At 40.7% G+C, this 19,683-nt stretch overlaps 1 protein-coding gene across 3 annotated transcripts in view; it reads right to left on the reverse strand.

Moving 5' to 3' along the window:
* LOC112241337 (DNA-binding protein RFX2) overlaps window positions 1-19,683 on the reverse strand; it is a 61,292-nt gene that overhangs the window by 39,802 nt on the left and 1,807 nt on the right. For 2 of the 3 annotated variants that reach the window (XM_024409598.2, XM_024409479.2), the window contains exons 2-3: window positions 13,515-13,570; window positions 889-1,001 (exon numbers count right to left, since the gene is read on the reverse strand). In XM_024409598.2, the coding sequence (XP_024265366.1) occupies window positions 889-1,001; window positions 13,515-13,551 (150 nt within the window). In that variant the 5' untranslated portion in view covers window positions 13,552-13,570. The remainder of the gene's footprint in view (window positions 1-888; window positions 1,002-13,514; window positions 13,571-19,683) is intronic. The other variant, XM_024409535.2, reaches the window with a different exon arrangement.

Genomic DNA, 19,683 nt, shown 5'->3' on the forward strand with positions numbered 1-19,683 from the left:
TCCAGCAACTGAATTAGGAAGGACGCTTGTATCTTTGTGGTGACTGGGTGTAATGATACACCATCCAAAGCCTACTTACCATACTCAAAGGGATATTCAGCGTCTGCTTTTTTTTCTCCTTATTAAATTGCTGGGTGCCCTTCTTTGCAAGGCATTGAAAAATCTCCCTGGTCTTTGTGGTTGAATCTGTGCTTGAAATTCACTACTCTACATGATTAAAAAACAATGTTAACCACTATTATTTAACACAGAATGAGCCCATGCAACTTATTATGCAATTTGTTAAACACATTTTTACTCCTGAACTTATTTAGGCATGCCATAACAAAGGGGTTGAATACTTATTAACTCAAAAGACATTTCAGTTTTTATTTTGTATACATTTTGAAAAGTTTCTACAAACAACATTCCACTTTGGCATTATGGGGTGTTGTGTGTGTGTAGATCAATGACCCAAAATCTCAATTTAATACATTTTAACTTCAGGCTGTAACAACAAAATGTGGGAAAAGTAAAGGGATGTGACTACTTTCTGAATGCACTGTATGTGGTTCTTAATATACAGGAAATACATTCACATTAAAGGATTGCTCTGAAGTGTAATACATCTGGTATCTGTCATGATAAATTATTAATGAAATCAACAGGTTTTTGAGAATTCTGCTGCTCTTCCCCAGTGCATGGTGTGAGAGGGGTTTGGCTCCCATGGGGAGAATATCATGTTTGTGAGAGAGTACTCTGATGTAGAGTTCTGTGTTTGAAAGAGACCATGATGTGAAGTGTTGCTGGTCGTGGGGGAGAGTGCTGTGAGGAAGAGTGTTGTGGTTGAGTGAAAGAGACCACTGCGCTGCATGTGAGGGAGTGCAGCCTGGTTTTGTAGTAGTGTACCTGTTGTGAGGCTGGGACAGGCTGCACCACGGGGGCCTGGGTGGAGGTGGACGTACGCAGCACCACACTGGACGGCGAATCGGACCCTCCATCTGAACTCTGCATGCTGGGACCTTACAGGGGAGAGCGGGATGAGGGGAGGAGAGAGGGAAGAGGAGTGGGATTATTATTATTTGTATTTTTGTTTACCTTCATTTAACTAGGCCAGTCAGTTAAGTGTCCTCCACAGTGTCTCCTGACCCCTCCTGTCTCAGCCTCCACTATTTATGCTGCAGTAGTTAATGTGTCGGGGGGCTAGGGTCAGTTTGTTATATCTGGAGTACCTCTCCTGTCCTATTCGGTGTCCTGTGTGAATCTAAGTGTGCGTTCTCTAATTCTCTCTTTCTCTCTCTCTCTCGGAGGACCTGAGCCCTAGGACCATGCCCCAGGACTACCTGACATGATGACTCCTTGCTGTCCCCAGTCCACCTGACCGTGCTGCTGCTCCAGTTTCAACTGTTCTGCCTTATTATTATACGACCATGCTGGTCATTTATGAACATTTGAATATCTTGGCCATGTTCTGTTATAATCTCCACCCGGCACAGCCAGAAGAGGACTGGCCACCCCACATAGCCTGGTTCCTCTCTAGGTTTCTTCTTAGGTTTTGGCCTTTCTAGGGAGTTTTTCCTAGCCACCGTGCTTCTACACCTGCATTGCTTGCTGTTTGGGGTTTTAGGCTGGGTTTCTGTACAGCACTTTGAGATATCAGCTGATGTACGAAGGGCTATATAAATAAATTTGATTTGAGTTAAGAACAAATTCTTATTTACAATGTGTTATGAATTTTATGAATAATGACTAAATGATGTATACATTTAACGTGGAACTATAACTAACAGAATTCTACCCTGTCTCTGTATAATGATAAATAATGTTTGTCCATAAGAAAAAGGGACTGTTAGCAGGCAAGGAACTGTGGCAGACAACTTGTGACCAACTTGTGAACTATGTTGTCATTGTTTCTGAGAGGAGGGACATTTATGACAAAATGTGAGGTATATAGACCAATGTACAGGAAATGATAAGCAGAGATCTCGTAAATAAACCTGCTGACTAAGTAGACTGGCTAAGTAGTCTGTTTCATTTTAATAAGAACCTTACAAATTCTTAGTAACAGACAGAGTATTTTAATTGAATTGGTTAATGAACATGAGAACATAATTCTCTTAACACAATGACGGCCTACCCCGGCTAAACCCTAACCCGGACGACGCTGCGCTGCTCTATGGGACTCCCAATCACAGCCGGTTGTGATACAGCCTGGAATCGAATCAGAGTCTGTAGTGACGCCTCTAGCACTGAGATGTGGCAGGTAGCCTAGTGGTTAGAGCGTTGGGCCAGTAACCGAAAGGTTGCTGGATAGAATCCCAGAGCTGACAAGGTAAAAATCGGTCATTCTGCCACTGAACAAGGCAGGTAACCACTGTTCACCGGTAGGCCGTCATTGTAAATAAGAATGTGTTCTTAACTGACTTGCCTAGTTAAATAAAAACTTTTTTTTTTTAATGCAGTGCCTTAAACCGCTGCAACACTTGGGATTCAGAGCAAGGACATACAAGACAAGAGTATACACGCGCAGCCCTGCCAGACAAGACAGAACCGTCAGAATGAATCCCTACTCAGAGCCAGGCCTGCACATGTGCTGCCATACCAAACAAATGGTCTTTTCACAGCATGCCACAGAGAGTGGCCAGGGCTTCATATTGCCTAGGTGGAGGTCCAGGCCCCAGGCCCTACTGAGTCACCTCATCTCTGGCCTTAAACAACAATAGTAAAGCCAGCAGAAAATGGCTACTTAGTATTAGTCCAGCTGCTAGGAAGGAAGCAGGTGGAAAAGTTGTGGTGAAAACCATTGTTGTGAGTATTGTCAGGACTCAGGAGGCCCTTACTGGTACCCCAAACTCTGACTAGCATTGGGTGAAAATGTGCACCGCATGGCAAAAGGGAGTGTGGAGAGCTAAAAATGGAGTGACACAAAGGCTCTCTCTTTCATAGAGAGAAAGATAGGGAGGGGTTGTAGGGAAGAATGGAACTGCAAGGGGGATAAGGAAGAAAAAAAAGACATCCACAGTGTCTCCAAAATAGGAAGAAAGAAAAAAAAGGAAATGCCAGTGGGGCTCCTAGCACAGCCAGGGTCCTGATGATATCCAGCATTTGTTTCAAATGAGAGCCGTTCTCTGGGGCTCCAATAATCCAGCTGATATGAGGAAATTCTTTAATGCTTTGTAAACGTTTGCCAGTTGCTATGGTGAGGAATCCATGACGACCACCACCAACCCTTGCCCCACTCTTCTCCCTCCCTGCTGCTCCCTCCTTTCTCTTTTCTTTTTAAAGCTCATGCACAGAAATTTTCGAGTGTGGCCACAGAGCAAGGGGGAGGGGAAGGAAAGGGAGAGAGAGAAGGGGGTTGGGTGTCTTTGCGGGAGGGAGGAGGCAGAACATCTCTAGAAGATCAGTAGCTAAACAAATGAGGCCTAATCAGTCAGCAGACATGGACAAGCCACTTCCGTTACTTATTCATCCTCAATCAGTGTCCAGGAGGAGCAGCTGTAAAGGGGCAATATGCGATTGCTACATCCATTTGTGGACTTTTAAATTAATGATATATACCTATTGATTCTTGAATAATAAAATGTATAAATGCCTCATGAGCTTAGTTCATCTGTCTTACTCCATCAGAATTCCATTGTTTGTAAACAGTGTAAATGTAAACAAATACTGTATAGCTTTAAAAAGTGGTTAAAACTATCATTTGGATCTCATGGGTGAGCAGTCCTTGCATCCATACACTGCCTATGAATTTGAGAGTGGTTACATTATTTTTTATTTAACCTTTATTCCACCAGGTAGGCTAGTTGAGAACAAGTTCTCATTTACAACTGCGACCTGGCCAAGATAAAGCAAAGCAGTGCAACACAAACAACAGAGTTACACATAAACAAATGTACAGTCAATAACACAATACAAAAAGCTATGTACAGTGTGTGCAAATGTGGAAGAGTAGGGAGGTAAAGTCAATAAATAGGCCATAGAGGCGAAATAATTACAATTTAGCACTAACAGTGGAGTGATCGATGTGCAGATAATGATAGATTTATCTAGCCCCATTGCTCAACTTTTTACCAAAACAGTGTCGGGGTGCCCCGTTGTTGTTGTTTCAACTGCAGATTTACCTTTTAAACTAGGCCACCATACCAGACACGGGCTCAACAAGGAAATAATTTACAGACTGATAACCACTCCCTATATATACACACGATTACTGCTATAAAAGCCACATCATTACACAGGATAATAATACACAAAGATGTATCACATCTACCATAATCAAAGCAGATATGTAACAGTAACACTGTTTGCTTGCTGCCTGTTAGATCAGTACTACACTGCCTGAAGCACGAATAGCTTAGTGTCCATTAACAGGCTGATTTTAATACTGTTTGATTAGACAGTCATTAATCATTAGAGTCAAGCTAGTGGGTGGGCAACAGGTGCTCAGCTCTGCTCAAACACCCCCAGCACTTTAAATTTCAGTATTTTTTAAATCTGTTTTGACACAGAGAGTAGAGTTAGAGAGTGAGTGAATGAATGTAAAATGCATTGTGATTGCTTAGATTCTGGTGTCAAATTTCTTCAGAGCTACACACTAAATTAAAGACAGATGACAAATAATAAAAGATTAACATTAGGGCATGAGGACAATTAGTTGTGAGCAACACCATACCTAGGCTTATTAACGGAAATTGTGAAACATGATTGAAGTACGATTTTTCACAACAATGGACATGAACCAGCATTCCCATTAGCCGGTAAAAGCCGGCTTTTGTCTGATACATTTTTTTTATAGAAAAGCCGATAAATAAAAATGGTGCAGGCCAATTGTCCGGGAGAAGAACAAAAAAATCCCATTGCGAATTAATGTTTTTTAGCCTATGTACAGTACCAGTCAAAAGTTTGGACACACCTAAAGGGTTTTTCTTTATTTTTTACTTTATCCTACATTGTAGAATAATAGTGAAGACATCAAAACAATGAAATAACATGAATGGAATTATGTAGTAAACAAAAAAATTGTTAAACAAGTCAAAATATATTTTATATTTGAGATTCTTCAAAGTAGCCACCCTCTGCCTTGATGACAGCTTTGCACAGCAAAAAACACGAGCAATGGACATTAGACCAGTGGAAATCTGTCCTTTGGTCTGATGAGTCCAAATTTTAGACTTTTGGTTCCACCCGCCGTGTCTTTGTGAGATGCAGAGTAGGTGAACGGATGATCTCCGCATGTGTGGTTCCCACTGTGAAGCATGGAGGTGTGATGGTGTGGGGGTGCTTTGCTGGTGACACAGTCAGTGATTTATTTAGAATTCAACCAGCATGGCTTACCACAGCATTCTGCAGCGATACACCATCCCATCTGGTTTGCGCTTAGTGGGACTATCATTTGTTTTTCAACAGGACAAGGACCCAAAACACACCTGCAGAGTGAAGGAAAAGCAGCCAACAAGAGCTCAGCATATGTGGGAACTCTTTCAAGACTGTTGGAAAAGCATTCCTCATGAAGCTGGTTGAGAGAATGCCAAGAGTGTGCAAAGCTGTCATCGAGGCAAAGGGTGGCTACTTTGAAGAATCTAAAATATTTCATATATTTTGATTTGTTATAACACATTTTTGGTTACTACATGATTCCATGTGTTATTTCATAGTTTTGATGTCTTCAACTGCTACAGCATCTCAAACAGCAAATGCATAGGCAACGGAAGGCAGGCTTCATCAGCACATCACACGCCACTTTGCAATGAGCTAGAAGTAGTATGCATTTTGAAAACATATACTTAATTGTTTGAAACCTGAACATTTTACTACATATTATGAGGCATGTCTAACATGGCTTCAAAATAGCTTAGCCAAAATCCGACCATATCCGTGGAAGCAATTATTTTACATACACTTTCTTTCATTGCACAGTAGCCAAAGGCACAATACTAAACATATTAGCAACCCAAGCTAGTTGTTGCATATTAGATCTCCCCTCCTTCTACATTTTTAATTGATATTTTCATCTCTGTCATATGCTTTTGACCACAGTGATTTCCTGCTAATTGCATTATAGAACGAACATTCACACGTAGCCTACTGCCTTGTGCGTATTGCTGCGCACTTATAATGTGAAGAAATAATAGTTCAACATTTTAAGCTAAACGTTCTGGTCTGTTGCATTAGACACATTGCTTGAAAAATAATAATAATAATGTAGCCTAGGTCTACTTGTTGTATGAATTTGGGATCTATCGTCACACAACTGTCTCAGAGTCTGCATGGAATAAGCTATTTCCTTCTCAATAGGCTGACCAATAGAATAGCTAGACTTTCTACTGGTGGATAGTAGATTGACATTGGCTAGTAATTTTGCTGTTCCTTACTCGTCTTGTTAGCTGAGGAAAAGAAAATGTGGACAGTTATTCTAACATCTTCAAAGTGTGCGTCAGAATTGGGTAATCATTGTTGCATCCTCAACTTGCATGTTCTGTTAATGTGAATTACCATAATCTAAATGTGATTTCTGTCATTCTGAGCACCGTGGGTGGACGCCCTAATCAGGTTACGCATCCAATGCATATGGGTCCGGTAAATTTCTCAAATGTCCGGTAAATTAAAACGCTGCCGGTCAAATTTCCGGCACCACATTTTCCTAACAGAAACCCTGGCATGGATTACCACAGAGCTGGTGTGCCACTGACATTTTCCACACAGGAGGATTCCAAAGACACGCCTGTCCAGATAAGTAATAAATAGCCTTATAGCCAAGTGGTGTCGATAATGTTGTAATTCTTCCATTACTTTAGGCTGGCATTTGTCAATCGTTGTCTAAGCATTAATCACATAGGAACTCACACAATATAAAGCTGTTTGAGGAGACTGCCAAGTCCTTCTCTGTGTAACCTCTTGAAACAGTCACAAACAGCCTCGGTCACTTTCAGCCACCTCTAGTCCCTCTCATATGTATTTGTCAGACAGGAGGCAAAATTAGCACCCGTCTATAAGGGTCCCGAGTAGAATATAGACAGACAATCCTCCATTATTTGTCTATTCCTTGCATTATTCCTTGTGGCAAACTTGTAATACAACAGCAAATAATCGCAGTACTCATTTAGCGTTTTCTGAAAGAAGTTAAAGTGATGGTCCAGAACTTTTGTATAAAATCAGCCGTTTGTTTGTGCTCACGAGCCAAAACAGGTTCCCGAAAAATTGTGCACAATTGTATACAAAGTCATCCATTTTGTATGATATGCTACATCCTACAAAAAAAGTATTAAATTTTTTATTTTTTTGCAAAATGTGTATGATATGTTAAGAATTTTTAAGTGTTTAAGATCCCGGACGGCATCTTTAAAAATGATTTTTTATTTATTTAAAGCTCCAGCGGCCAGATGTTTCAAATGGAAGGAATTTGTCCATGGGGTGTCAGTTGAGTTATAAATACACTGATAACAATCCCTGCAGTTATCTTTGGACTTCTTTCCTTAGCGTGGTTATTATGCACTGAAGGGGGGAGAGGGAGCAGTGGAGTGGGGTGGTGCAGGGACTCATAAACCTAGGCTTTGTCCTTTTAAGTTTTCATGCTTAAAGCTCAAATAAGTGGGTGCTTTGGAAGTGCGCCATGCGTTGGACTGGAGGAGGGAGGGAGTGCAGGCAGGCAGACTGGTTAGATGGCTTTCTCCCCCAGCCACATTGAGTTGAGCCCCCCCGTGACAGTTAAAAGCCACACAAATTCCCCACCAACTGCTATGAGCGGCAGAAACACTGCGGGAGCCCCGGCAAACCACTGCAGAACCCAACTGTGAATGGGCTGCACTTTTAACAGAGACTTTCTCCTCACAACCCTGAGACAACTTCACACACAAACCTCGAAAAAATGATCCTGTCTTCACTCAAGCAACTCACAAATTAGCAATTTAGACAATTGTGTGAGCGGACCAATATCCCTCTGTTAAAGATGCCCTATGCAGAAATCACTCCTCCATTTTATGGTTGCTAAAATTCAAATAGTTTGCTTAATTTCAGTTTATGTGACAAAACTAGCAATTATAGTGTAGAGAATCATTGTACTATCTAAACCAAGCTGGTGTACAAAACCAAAAGTAAAAAACACAAAAACGAAACTTAAGAACGGGAAGCATAGAAATAGTGCACATAGAACAGATCAACCGCTTCTAAGACTTGCTTTCAATGAGAATGACAGATCTATAACACACATTTCTATGTGAATTTGGTAGAGCTCTTAAAGGTAAGCGTGCAGTACTATAAACTTATACCTGCTATTTGGTATGAAAATCTAGACAAGATTTAAACATCTGTCATTGACAAATCTAACTTAACCAGCGCTCAATCAGAGAAAAACACATACAGATGTTCAATTAAAAACAGGAGCCCACAGTCTTGGCTCTTGTTTGCACTGGCCCACATTGTTTGCAGAGCAACAACGGTTGCTAGTGGCAACACCGTCCACTCCCGTTTCCAGGGGCCTGTTGCTATGCAACCAACAGAATACTTCCCAAACCAAACAATGCCATCCCCCCAACTGATCCCTCTATCTCACACTAAGCAGAAACTTACAACAATAAATACGTAAGCTATTAATTTCAGACACCGGGGTGGAGACAGAGGGCAGACTCATTCCTGTGCCATGGAGAAGAAAGATTATATAAAAATGTTAAAAACGCCATGCTGGTTTCAACTGTTCTCTCTCTTTTATGCACTCGGTGGTCAAATGAAGGAAGAATGTTTAAATCATCAGAAAGGGGACAGCCAATCCTCGAAGCTTGGCTTACAACTCCCCATTCCAAAAACAACAATTACTTTGAAAATCAATCACAGATTACTTTTCCAACATGTATAATCCATGCAGCAGGAAGGAGACATAAGCACTTTGAGGAGAGCACTGCCACAGACTAGTCCGACTCAAGGGGCTTTTACTGCACATCGGAAGTTGAAACAACCAGGCAATAAAGCATGGACACTTGTCATTAAACTCCTGTCTATGGGGGACATTTGTGCACCACTTCTTTGTTCACCATATCCTGCCCCCACGTCCAATTCCTAGCCCATTCCTTCAGTTATATAACAGATAAATGTACTTCAAGGAGAAGCAACATGCTTTCCATAAGACTTTCTACTCTGAAAATAGTTAAATCTATGTGATCTATATTGGGTGACCAATCTAATAGCCATCCCCATTGTAAGAAACCCAGGTTGGCTTCTTTTTGATTCTATAACAAAAAAACATAACGATAGCACACAGGCGCATGCACTCACAAAAAGCTAATTAAGATATGATAAGAGATTTCCACGACAGAGGCTGTTCTTCAAGCCTGTCTCATGAATTCATGGCTAATCCAATCAAAGCAGCTCTTGGGATCTGCAGATGGCGACGCTGGAGGGAGAGGAGGGGACGTGGCCAGCTATTAGATGAGAGGTGCCATTCAAGGGGCCGCTAAACCAGCCACTGATCCTGGACCCACTCTCTCCCCGTTTCCACCTCTGGTCACAGCCCGTCGACACAGAGATGCCATTCGTTACCATGTGGAGCGCAGGCCTGACAGCCGGAGAATTATCAAACGGTTGCCAAGGAGACTGTGTTAACCCATACACCTCCCCCACCCCCCACCTCTATAACCTTTTGCAGATTTCCTCCACCACCTCCCATCCATCTCCATTCTACATCCACTCCTAAGATGAATAACACTGTGTTAGAGAATAAGAAAGTACATTTGTGAGGAGCAGTCAACCTCCAGGAAAACAAAGCAGATGGGCAGGGATGAATTAAGTGTCCTGAAGGTAATCTGTTGCATGTGGTTGTCTCTCTCTTTAATGATCATTTGTCTCCTGTTTTTCCGGCAGGGGTGATGACAGAGTGAAGGAGGGAACATCAGTCTTTGTTGTCATGCCACCTTGTTGCCCATAGAGATAGAAAAACAGTTTGTGAAATGCAACTAAACTGTTCCAACGTGGCAGCTAGCATGGAGACAGTTTTATGTTTGACATCGATCACATCTGAAGGTGGCAATACAGACTAGACAAAACCAAATTGAAACATCACTAAGTGATGCCCAATGTATATTTACCAAGTCAATGTCCCCAAGAAATACTGATTCTAATCATTTAGAATTTCCTATAAAATCTTTGCATGGTGCCATGGACTTGGTGCTATTATCAGAACAGACAAATTAAACCACAACCTAAGGCATTCCTATAATAATTAACTTAGAATGCAAACATTAAAACAAATAAACTGCTTTGTAGCTCCCCATGTTGCCTATATTATATAGAGTTTGACAATGTTGAATATTTTACAAAATATCAAGACATTGTCTAGACCTACACAGTTTGACTCTACTGGGAATGGGTGACGTGTGCACTGTAGACACATCAAGCATTCCAGAAAATCCATACCATCTGAGTGTCAAAGCAGAGGAGGTCGGAACGGCATGTTCAAATAATTATACACAGCAAGATGCAAAGCCCGTGGCAAAGGAAACTCCTAAAGCTACTCTGTCATGCAAAATGTTCTCTGCATTACGTGTGCTTTCTGTTAGAAATCTTTCTCGAATTTCTTACTACACTAGCTGAGCAGCTTTCCCTTTGATAATCCAAAGAAAAACATCTCCTGTTGCATGGTATTGACATAGACAGATCACATTTAACCAAAACAATCGATGAGTAAGAACATGAAGTGGGTTAAGGCTCATTGGGCTTAGTTTTAGTCCAAACCAGGGTTTCCGTTTTGGCACTGGTCAACGTGACCAGCAAGATTTTATTTAACGGGCATTTGAGAAATGTACCAGACATCTATATGCATTGGGTGTGTAATGCATTATGGCGTCCACCCACGGTGCTCAAAATCACATTTAGAGTATTGTAATTCATCTTAATCCTTAAGAGTCTGACACACCCATGCATCAACCTAATGAACATAATACAAAACATCCACATCAAAATCTGTCAATTTAAGCTAGAGATATGTTTTTTTTTGCATGGGCTACGTCTCAGTCCCCCGCATCCGCCTATGTTACCCTTTAACATCTCCGACCAGGAGACATCCCGAAAATCGGTCTTCTCACAAAAATGTCTGTAGCGTCCGAATGGTTTGGCCTACTAACTATTATGACCACTCTATGGAAAGGTGAGACTCACGAGCATGATGGTGTGCTCTATGACCCCCACAAGTGTCACGGGACTCATTGGAAGGTAACCCATACAAATTAATGGAAGTATGGAGGTAGTTTTGTGCCAACAAAAATAAGGGGTTAAATGTGTCCAAAAATATTTGCTGAGCTTGCTTATAGATATAGATATAAGAGACACTTTAAAACCTTATTCTATATTTTTTTACTTTCTTTCTTGCGTGTATATTTTACCAAATAATATTTTGTATATATAATTCTATACCTAAAGGGGTCCTAAAATAAAATAAAAATTGAATAGCTTAAATGGTCCATGATATAACCATCTTTAAACAATTCCATATGTTAGCTTAGTAGAAGATAGATAATACAAATCTACCAGCCAAAATATTTTTGGGATGCTAATATTTCATTTTGGGTGGCCTAATATCACAGATGAAACAAAAAATGGCACCTTCCCTTTTAAGGGTGTGGTAGCACGATTTGAGTCATGTTTGTGGCTGTGAGATTGAGTCTGCCTAGCAGAAGTTGTCTTCTCTTCCCTAGCAGTTGAAACTCAAACATAGAAAAACAACCTTGTGTAAAAACACAAGGGCAGTCTCACTTCAGTAGTCTTTCGTTTTAAGTAAATTAAACCAACTTTTATGCCTGTGCGCATCGCTTCTAAAAATGAATAATTCACTGGTCGTGTCTACACTTGACACTTACAGTACTAGTCAAAAGTTTGGATACACCTACTCATTCAAGGCTTTTTCTTTATTTTTTTACATTGTAGAATAATAGTAAAGACATCAAAACTATGAAATAACACAGATGGAATCATATAATAGGAGGAAATATGTTTCTAGTGTGTGGGGAACGTGTTTGCTGGCCTCATTAATGCTAGCCAGCAAGCTAATATTTTGAAAGATTATTTTTCGGTTTGGCTAGAGTTATGCTAAGTCGTTTGCAATCCCTTTAGCGTTGCTTGCTGGCTAACGACAGAGGATAGCTGGCTACTTAGTTACAGAAGTTGTGTCATCATATTCCACCATTTCTAGAATGCCAACTGGCATTTGAATATAGCGCGTGAACGGACACAATGTGGACACATTTAAATGTAGACGTGTGACATGTTTGGAATTCTATGATCAGAACTCCATTATCAGAATACAAATGCTGCATGAACTGTCAATTCTAGACACGGCCTCTCAGCTCTTCACATGCGCACATCCCCCAGCCAGGCAGTGTTGCAGCGCGAGGTGGAATAGGCTATATAGGATTCGTAGTTCTTTGACTTTGTGGATTAAATTGACCAGCTATGAAACAAACCGGCGGAAATACTTTGAAAACAGCTACTGCAGTATTTGTTTTACTATAAATGTGATCATACATGACTATTTTTATGCACAAATGCAAGTGAAATGTTCGCAATGTGGAACCCTGATCACCCGCCTATGTGGCTGGTGAAATAGACAACATCTTACCTGCCAATGCCAAAATCTACCCGCATTTGGCAGGCGGGGAGTGTTAATTTTAGACCATGTGTGTGATATACGTGGCTTATTGATAACAGCTCTATTTCCTACTATAGGCAGTTGGCTGCCTAGGGATTGCAACATTGTAACTTGTTGTGAATAGTTGCCAACGATATTTCGTTTCCATGTGCTACTGAACAAGCTCAACTGAAATGCACCAATTGCGCATGATACACATCATTACTCTACTCTAGTCTATCAATCTATTCCAAATCTTTATACTATATATGACACAGGGGCGCATACGTTGATCTTGCCTAGGGCGGCAGCAGAACTGCTAGAGCCTGGGACTGACTAACAAAATAATTTGCCTCTAATTTACGAGACCTTGTCAGCCGCTGCTGTTAGGAAGTCAAAACCGTCCAACTCCATGGAGCAGCTTGCAAATCGCATCAGTCTTGTTACTTTGTCCTCAAGAAGGCATGATCTTGAGGCTGTCTTTAATCTGTTTTGGAGAAAGAATCCCCTCTCGACGACAGGCACACTGGAATCGGGGATAATCAACACAATCTTCGACAATTTTGTCCAGTCGGGGTACTTAGCTGAAGTCCCTTATGAGGAACTTTTGCGTGTCAGGTGAGTAGAAACACACTCACCTGTCACAAATTTCCAAGCAGCTTGAGGATTAATTAGCATATAAAAGTATATTTGCCTTTGAAGTCAGAGCACATTGACTGGTACTTCCATCAGTGAATTAAAAGCATTATTTTGCAATGGATTTTTCCCGCCCAAATTGCAACAATTTTAGCGGCTTTTCAATTATTATTTTCTTTGGGGGGTCAAAGCCATCATATACTGGCTAACGGAAACCCTGGTCCAGACTTTCCCTAAACTGTAGGAGGAACTGCTTTAGCATCCAAAATCATGCTCTGGACTTACTCACGTGTTAACCTGATCCTGAGATCCAAGCCCATATCCATAGGTTGATTAATCTTGCAGCTGTAATTTGAGAAAATATTTAATTCAAGGGTTTATGGATAACTCATAATGAACTTCAGGCTCAGAGAAATTCAGTGTCTCTGCTGCTTTGCAAGTTCGCTACCACAGTAAGCCATGGACTATGACTTTTCATAATCACATCCCAGGCATATCTAAATATAAACCCACATTAGCTCCCGGTCGAGATGTGCATATTATCTTTTCACTTTCAAAGACTAAAGTGTGCAAGCGGTAACTGCCTGTAGAAGAAAGGCTGAGAGCAGTCAAACAGACAAAGTGTATTTCAGATCTCTTTTCAGTTGCTCTTGTGCAGGGATGAATCATTTTTTCCAGGCAGAGATACCGGAGAGATGACCTCAGTAGATGGCAGAGGTAGTGCTCCAGCTATCATCCTGGCCTCTGAACCAAAGTAGCAGGTTTTATCTCACAAGACGAATCTGCATTTCCTTGGCAGGGGATTCACTCCATGCAGACATGACACACAGCAATTGATCATACGATTTCACAAGCAATACATTAAACAAACCAATGAGTCACCCAATAAATCGTTTCCCCATTAAAACGTAGAAATGGTTTATCATGCAATGGATAGTATGCTGACCACTTCTACTATCTGACAGATAGGACTCAACCAGTCTGTTTTATCATTACAATAGAACGTCACAAGGTCACACCATCTCTGTGACTGCTAAGTGGCAGCAAGATTCAAGATAATGTATTAATTCAGCTAACACGCCAAGATCTAACAGCAATATGATGGGTCTCTTTCTGAGTTGATATTAAGAAGTTATTAGTAGTAAGAAGATATTACAGATGGGTGTTGGTTACTACATCTCCATGACAACATGATTGTGTGGTTGTATCTGACATTCAGTCAATGTCAATTTCTTAATAAATAAAACATTTCAAATAGTTAACGTAGTCTTACTGGCTGTTGTGTCAGAGAGGGTAAAGGAACTTTTTGGATGGCTTATCAAGGTATTGTGATTCATGTTGATTTGAGGAAGAAAAATGCTACAATGTGTCTGGTGGACAATTTGTGGTGTGCTTTCAGCTAGGACTGTTACGTTGACCGTATTACCGCCACACCGGTAGTCACGGGTCATGACGGCAGTCAAATTCCACGTGACTGTTACGGTAATTAGGCTTCTCCTAACTGTTGCTGCTGCTGATTATTAGTAACCTACCAAACTTGCTAACTGCCTGGTACTCAGCACTCTATTGTCCCTCTAATCACTCTGACATCAGTGCAAATGTAATCGAAAATCTAATCAAACACTTCATGAGAGCCCATGGGCTCATGTTGCTCAACATTTCTATAGGCTATGCAATTGCGTGAGAAACAAAGTTTTGATGGCCTTTATTAAAAAGAGAAGGATCCCATCAGCTTTCTATTGTTCTAGGGGAAGATCCTTTTCACCATAAAAAAATGCTAATTTGTAATAAAAGCATAACATGCATAAACGCATTTTCGGTCACTTTTGAGAATGGTGTTTTCCCGCTAATTGATTGCATTTTGGAACATTTGCACTTATAGCCTACAGCCGTGTCTGCACTGCTGCGCTTATAATGTGAAGAAATAGCCTAATAGTTTACCAACATTTTAAGATAAACGTTCTGATCTGTTATGCCAGCCTCATTGATTAAAAAAAAAATTGATGCGAGTGGTTGTATTAATTTGGGATCTATCGCATCCCACAACTGTTCCAGACTATGTTTGGAATATTTATCTCGCACAGAACAAAGAACCTTTGTACTATGGGGGATAGTAGATTGACATAGGCTAGTGCTTTTGCTGTTCGTTAGGCCTACTCATCTTGTTGGCTGACAAAAAGTAAATGTGGACAGTTCTTCCAACATCTTCAATAGGAGCCTAAGAATTCGATAAGGACATGCGCAATTGCGTCCCCGATGTGTCCGTCGTCACTTGTAGCCTGTGAGAAGGACTGGATCACGTGACGGGCATTGGCTAATAAGAATTGAGCTATCTGAGAGAGCCATGTGAGTGAGAAGTGCTTCAGAACATGCAGCCGGGAGAAGAGAAATATAATTATTATATTCAGCCCAAGGGCACAACGGCCACTGGTTGCAAAAGGCATGGATTTTTTTTAGGGGGCATTACAGCCACACAAAAGGGATGCTGCCGGGAAATTCGGGGCATTATCAAGTGCTTGTCAAAATGTGAATGAGAGACTGATGCAGAGAGAGACTGTGCAGCCCGTGCAAAAAAAAACAAAGCAGAGCTCATGCCTTTCATGCAAAAATGTTCTAATAATCATTAGTGGCATCATGCAGCCTTAGAATGTATTAAAAGTCTAAACATATAGCCTAGCATTTGTATCACAACTAAAGTTGTATAAATAACTCTAAATTAAGCAAATAGGAGGACCTGTTTCTTTGTTAACCGTTCAACACAGAATAGCCGCATGTGCGCACTCCTTCAAATAATTTGGGGAAAATATCCTTTCTATTTTATTCAGCTTTGTTCAATTGTATTCTTCATACTATAAAATAATGCCATGCAATTCTAAGCTAAATGAACTAGTGTAGCTCACAGCCATTTGGCATAGCCAGATCAGAGCCTAACATAAGGACAACTCAGAGTATGCTGTTCTGTTCTCCTGAAATAGACAACATTTTATTCATATCATGTTTCTTTAGACATGTATAAAATAAATAATTTATTGTGATGGTGTAGGTTATATTAAATGGATATATTGGACTTTTTTTCAAATGTAGATAGTGGAAGCCAGGAGATGCTAAATGTGTTTGTTAATTAACAGTCAATTACCATGACACCGGAAGTTATTTGCTTGACAATCACCGTCTGACAAAATTTCATGACCACCACAGCCCACTTTCAGCCCTAAACCCAGGAAGCCTTACACCTGCGAGCCTCCTCTGCCCCTGTTCCTTGTCAAATCATCTTATTGAATGGCTTCTGAAGTGCAGCCCTCAAAGAAACAGTAAGTTGCCTGCTCACAAATCTATTCTCAATGGACAGTTATTATTTTAAAGCAAGTTCATGGTTATACTTGTTATAATATATAATATATGCCAATTATCAGAGGCATTTAACTAAACGCTATGTACAGTAATGCGTGCATACTTGTTGCTTTTTTAAATGAGAAATGAAAACGTAGACATAAAAATGTATATTTTGACTAAGGAAAATTCCACAAAAGAAAAGAACTATAGATAGAAAGTGGAGAGGGTTGGGGGAGGTCAACTGTCCCTTGCTGAAAAAAGTTGAGGGGGGGCCATCATTGTGATGCAAATGTCAGAACCCCGTCTGCTGTTTGTGGGAGTTGTGTAGCTATGATTACAAACCAGGTGTAATGTAAAGAATGGCCCTGGTGACGTGAGAGTGAAAACAACTGAAAAACATTTCATTCCACAACAAGTTTTAACCTGTTGCTACTGAGAGCCAATCATGGGCAACTTTTTTTCTACCTGGTGAGACTTTCTCAGTAGCTTGGAGACAAAAGCCTACTTTGTGATTTCCAAACTGCACTGCCTGTGTCGACAACTTAACACTGTCTGCAAGACAAAACAGATTTACTGCACATGGACACTTGACATGGACACTTGTTCGTTTTGTACAAGTGGTGGCTGAGTTAACGGAGTTAACTGTAATAACAGAGGAAAAACTGCCCCTTTCTTATGTAGAAAACCACCACACTATTACTTCCCATGTACACATTAACAACTCCCCAAAGGTATTCATCTTCTGTGTGCCTCTGCTCTGTTCAGTGAATTCATGACATTTCTGACTGGAGGTTTGGCAAATCTCATTAAAAACAGAGTTAATGTCAGATAATCAAATGTACAGAGACCAGATGGCTCAGTAAGCACAGCAAGGACGAATTCCAATTTTAAATGCTCTTGGATCTTAACACCATAACTGTAAAAACAACAGTGATGACATCTACATAAATTAGGCACACTGCTGCTAGTGTGCCAACTATTGGCTTTTAAAATAGGATGCGAATCAAAAGTTACAAAAATAATTTAATGGATGATAACTCCAGTGTCCAAAAAAATGGGCCATATCAGCACCACACATTGATTGAGTTCTGGCAAATGCTCCAGCAGTGAACCATTGCCTGCAATCGAGAGTAGCCTACTCTGTCTTGATGACAATTCTTTGAAAAAATGATGTTCTTATGTTAACATTGTTGGTCTGAGTTTGTGGTCTGAGTTTGTGCAGACTCTCAATAACAGGCAGTGATTGGCCGGGTATTAGACTGAGCACCTCTCCTCGGGGCTGGACCTCATCCAGATTAGCTAAATACAGCATGAACACATACACACAGTGGACATTTGACGACCCCCCCCCAGGGACGAGTCCCTTAAAACCTCAATATGGTATAGGGTTACTGTGGATACTGCTAAAATAACCACAAAAGCAGTGCCAAAGTGGATACTTAGGACAGGGGTCCATAGGAAGAGTACAGACAGGACTAAACCTAGACCACAGGTGGCAGTGGTGAATCACAGGCCACAGTGGCATTCATCGCTGGGAGGCACCGAAGCATGACCACAATCACAGGCTGCAGGCTGTGTCAATAATGAAGACACTGGCAGACCCAAATAAAATATATGTTGAAAGTTACCCAGTAAACTCTAACAGCATGTATTCTTTCAACTGATCCAAATGTTTTTTGTTGTTGCTTGAGCATGCCTTAAAAAGGTTTTTGATGTTTGTTGATTAAGAAGGCAACTCAAGAGGAAACATATCATTCTCAATGGAGCACAAGAAAGACCCACTTCCCAAAACACAATCAGTACAAAACCTCAGAATGGGTTTAACTAGTCAGTACCAGCTTCTTTCCATTCCGTATTACTCTCCTCTATTGAGCACCTTTTCCACTTGACCTGCTTCTGCAAGCCAAAACTATGTACACCCGCCACATCCAGGGAGATGAAAATAACCTGATTAAAAACACTGACTTTTAAAAGAATAACACGTTACCCTCTGGCCCACCCCATCCACTCTCTTTCCATGACTTTGGGTGTATTTATATATCAAGTTGCCATGTAAACATAACAGCAGCATGATCAGATTCTGGCTTCATGGTGGTTCAGGGACATTATTTCTTTGTAGACCAATCAAAGCTAGATTCTTTCAGAAGTACCCTAATTTGTCAAAACAAGTGCAGTAATCCCTTAAACATTGATTTTATCCTTACTCAAGATCAGGGTGCATTAGTAAAATAAGGATTAGACTGCAAGAAACTTCATTTTGAAGGAAACTTTATGAGCACAGTCCCTATAAGCCTATTTAGTGGAGTAGCAGGCTAACAACCTTCAACAAAAGACCCATTAACAGATGGCACTCAAAAAGCCACCATCAACCTAACTCTCATAAATATACAGGCTGGCTAATGAAAATACACAAAATATACTCCCCATTTCAGATGAAAGGAAACAGGTATTGGGCTTCATCAATAATACATCTCAACATGAATCATTCAGTTCTCTGCCTGGGAAGAGGCATCCTATGTGGAAGTGCACCTGTGACAGTGTATTCCATTACCAGAAAACAGATATTTTAATTAAAATAGTTAATTAAAAGAGTGCATTTTTATGCGACAAAGATTATTAAGAACTGTTGTCACTACAGCAAACAGGTCTCACAAAGGAGCGTCTGACAGCTGTCATTAGATCAGGGTGAACTCAGTGGGGACTAGAGACCCCCCAAAAAATGTTTTTGAAAGGCACCTCAACCAAACTGCATACAAATTGTCAGTGGAGACAAATTATTTGACAAGAAATTAATGCAATATCAGAGTAGAGAGAAGGGCTTCGCTGTAGTCATTGCATTAACCACTTCCGTGCCTATTATCCTCATGGTTTTCACTAGTATGGGCACTCGGCTCTAAAGATACGTATAAAGCGCAGCACACCTAATGAGAACTAACACCAGGACAATATATATATTTTTTAAACTAGGCAAGTCAGATAAGAACAAATTCTTATTTACAATGACGACCTACCAGGGAACAGTGGGTTAACTGCCTTGTTCAGGGGCAGAAAGACAGATTTTTATCATGTCAGCTTTGGGATTTAATCCAGCAACCTTTTGGTTACTGGCCCAAAGCTCTAACCAC

Source organism: Oncorhynchus tshawytscha, linkage group LG01, assembly GCF_018296145.1.
Source record: "Oncorhynchus tshawytscha isolate Ot180627B linkage group LG01, Otsh_v2.0, whole genome shotgun sequence".
In the NCBI taxonomy this organism is placed as follows: domain Eukaryota; kingdom Metazoa; phylum Chordata; class Actinopteri; order Salmoniformes; family Salmonidae; genus Oncorhynchus; species Oncorhynchus tshawytscha.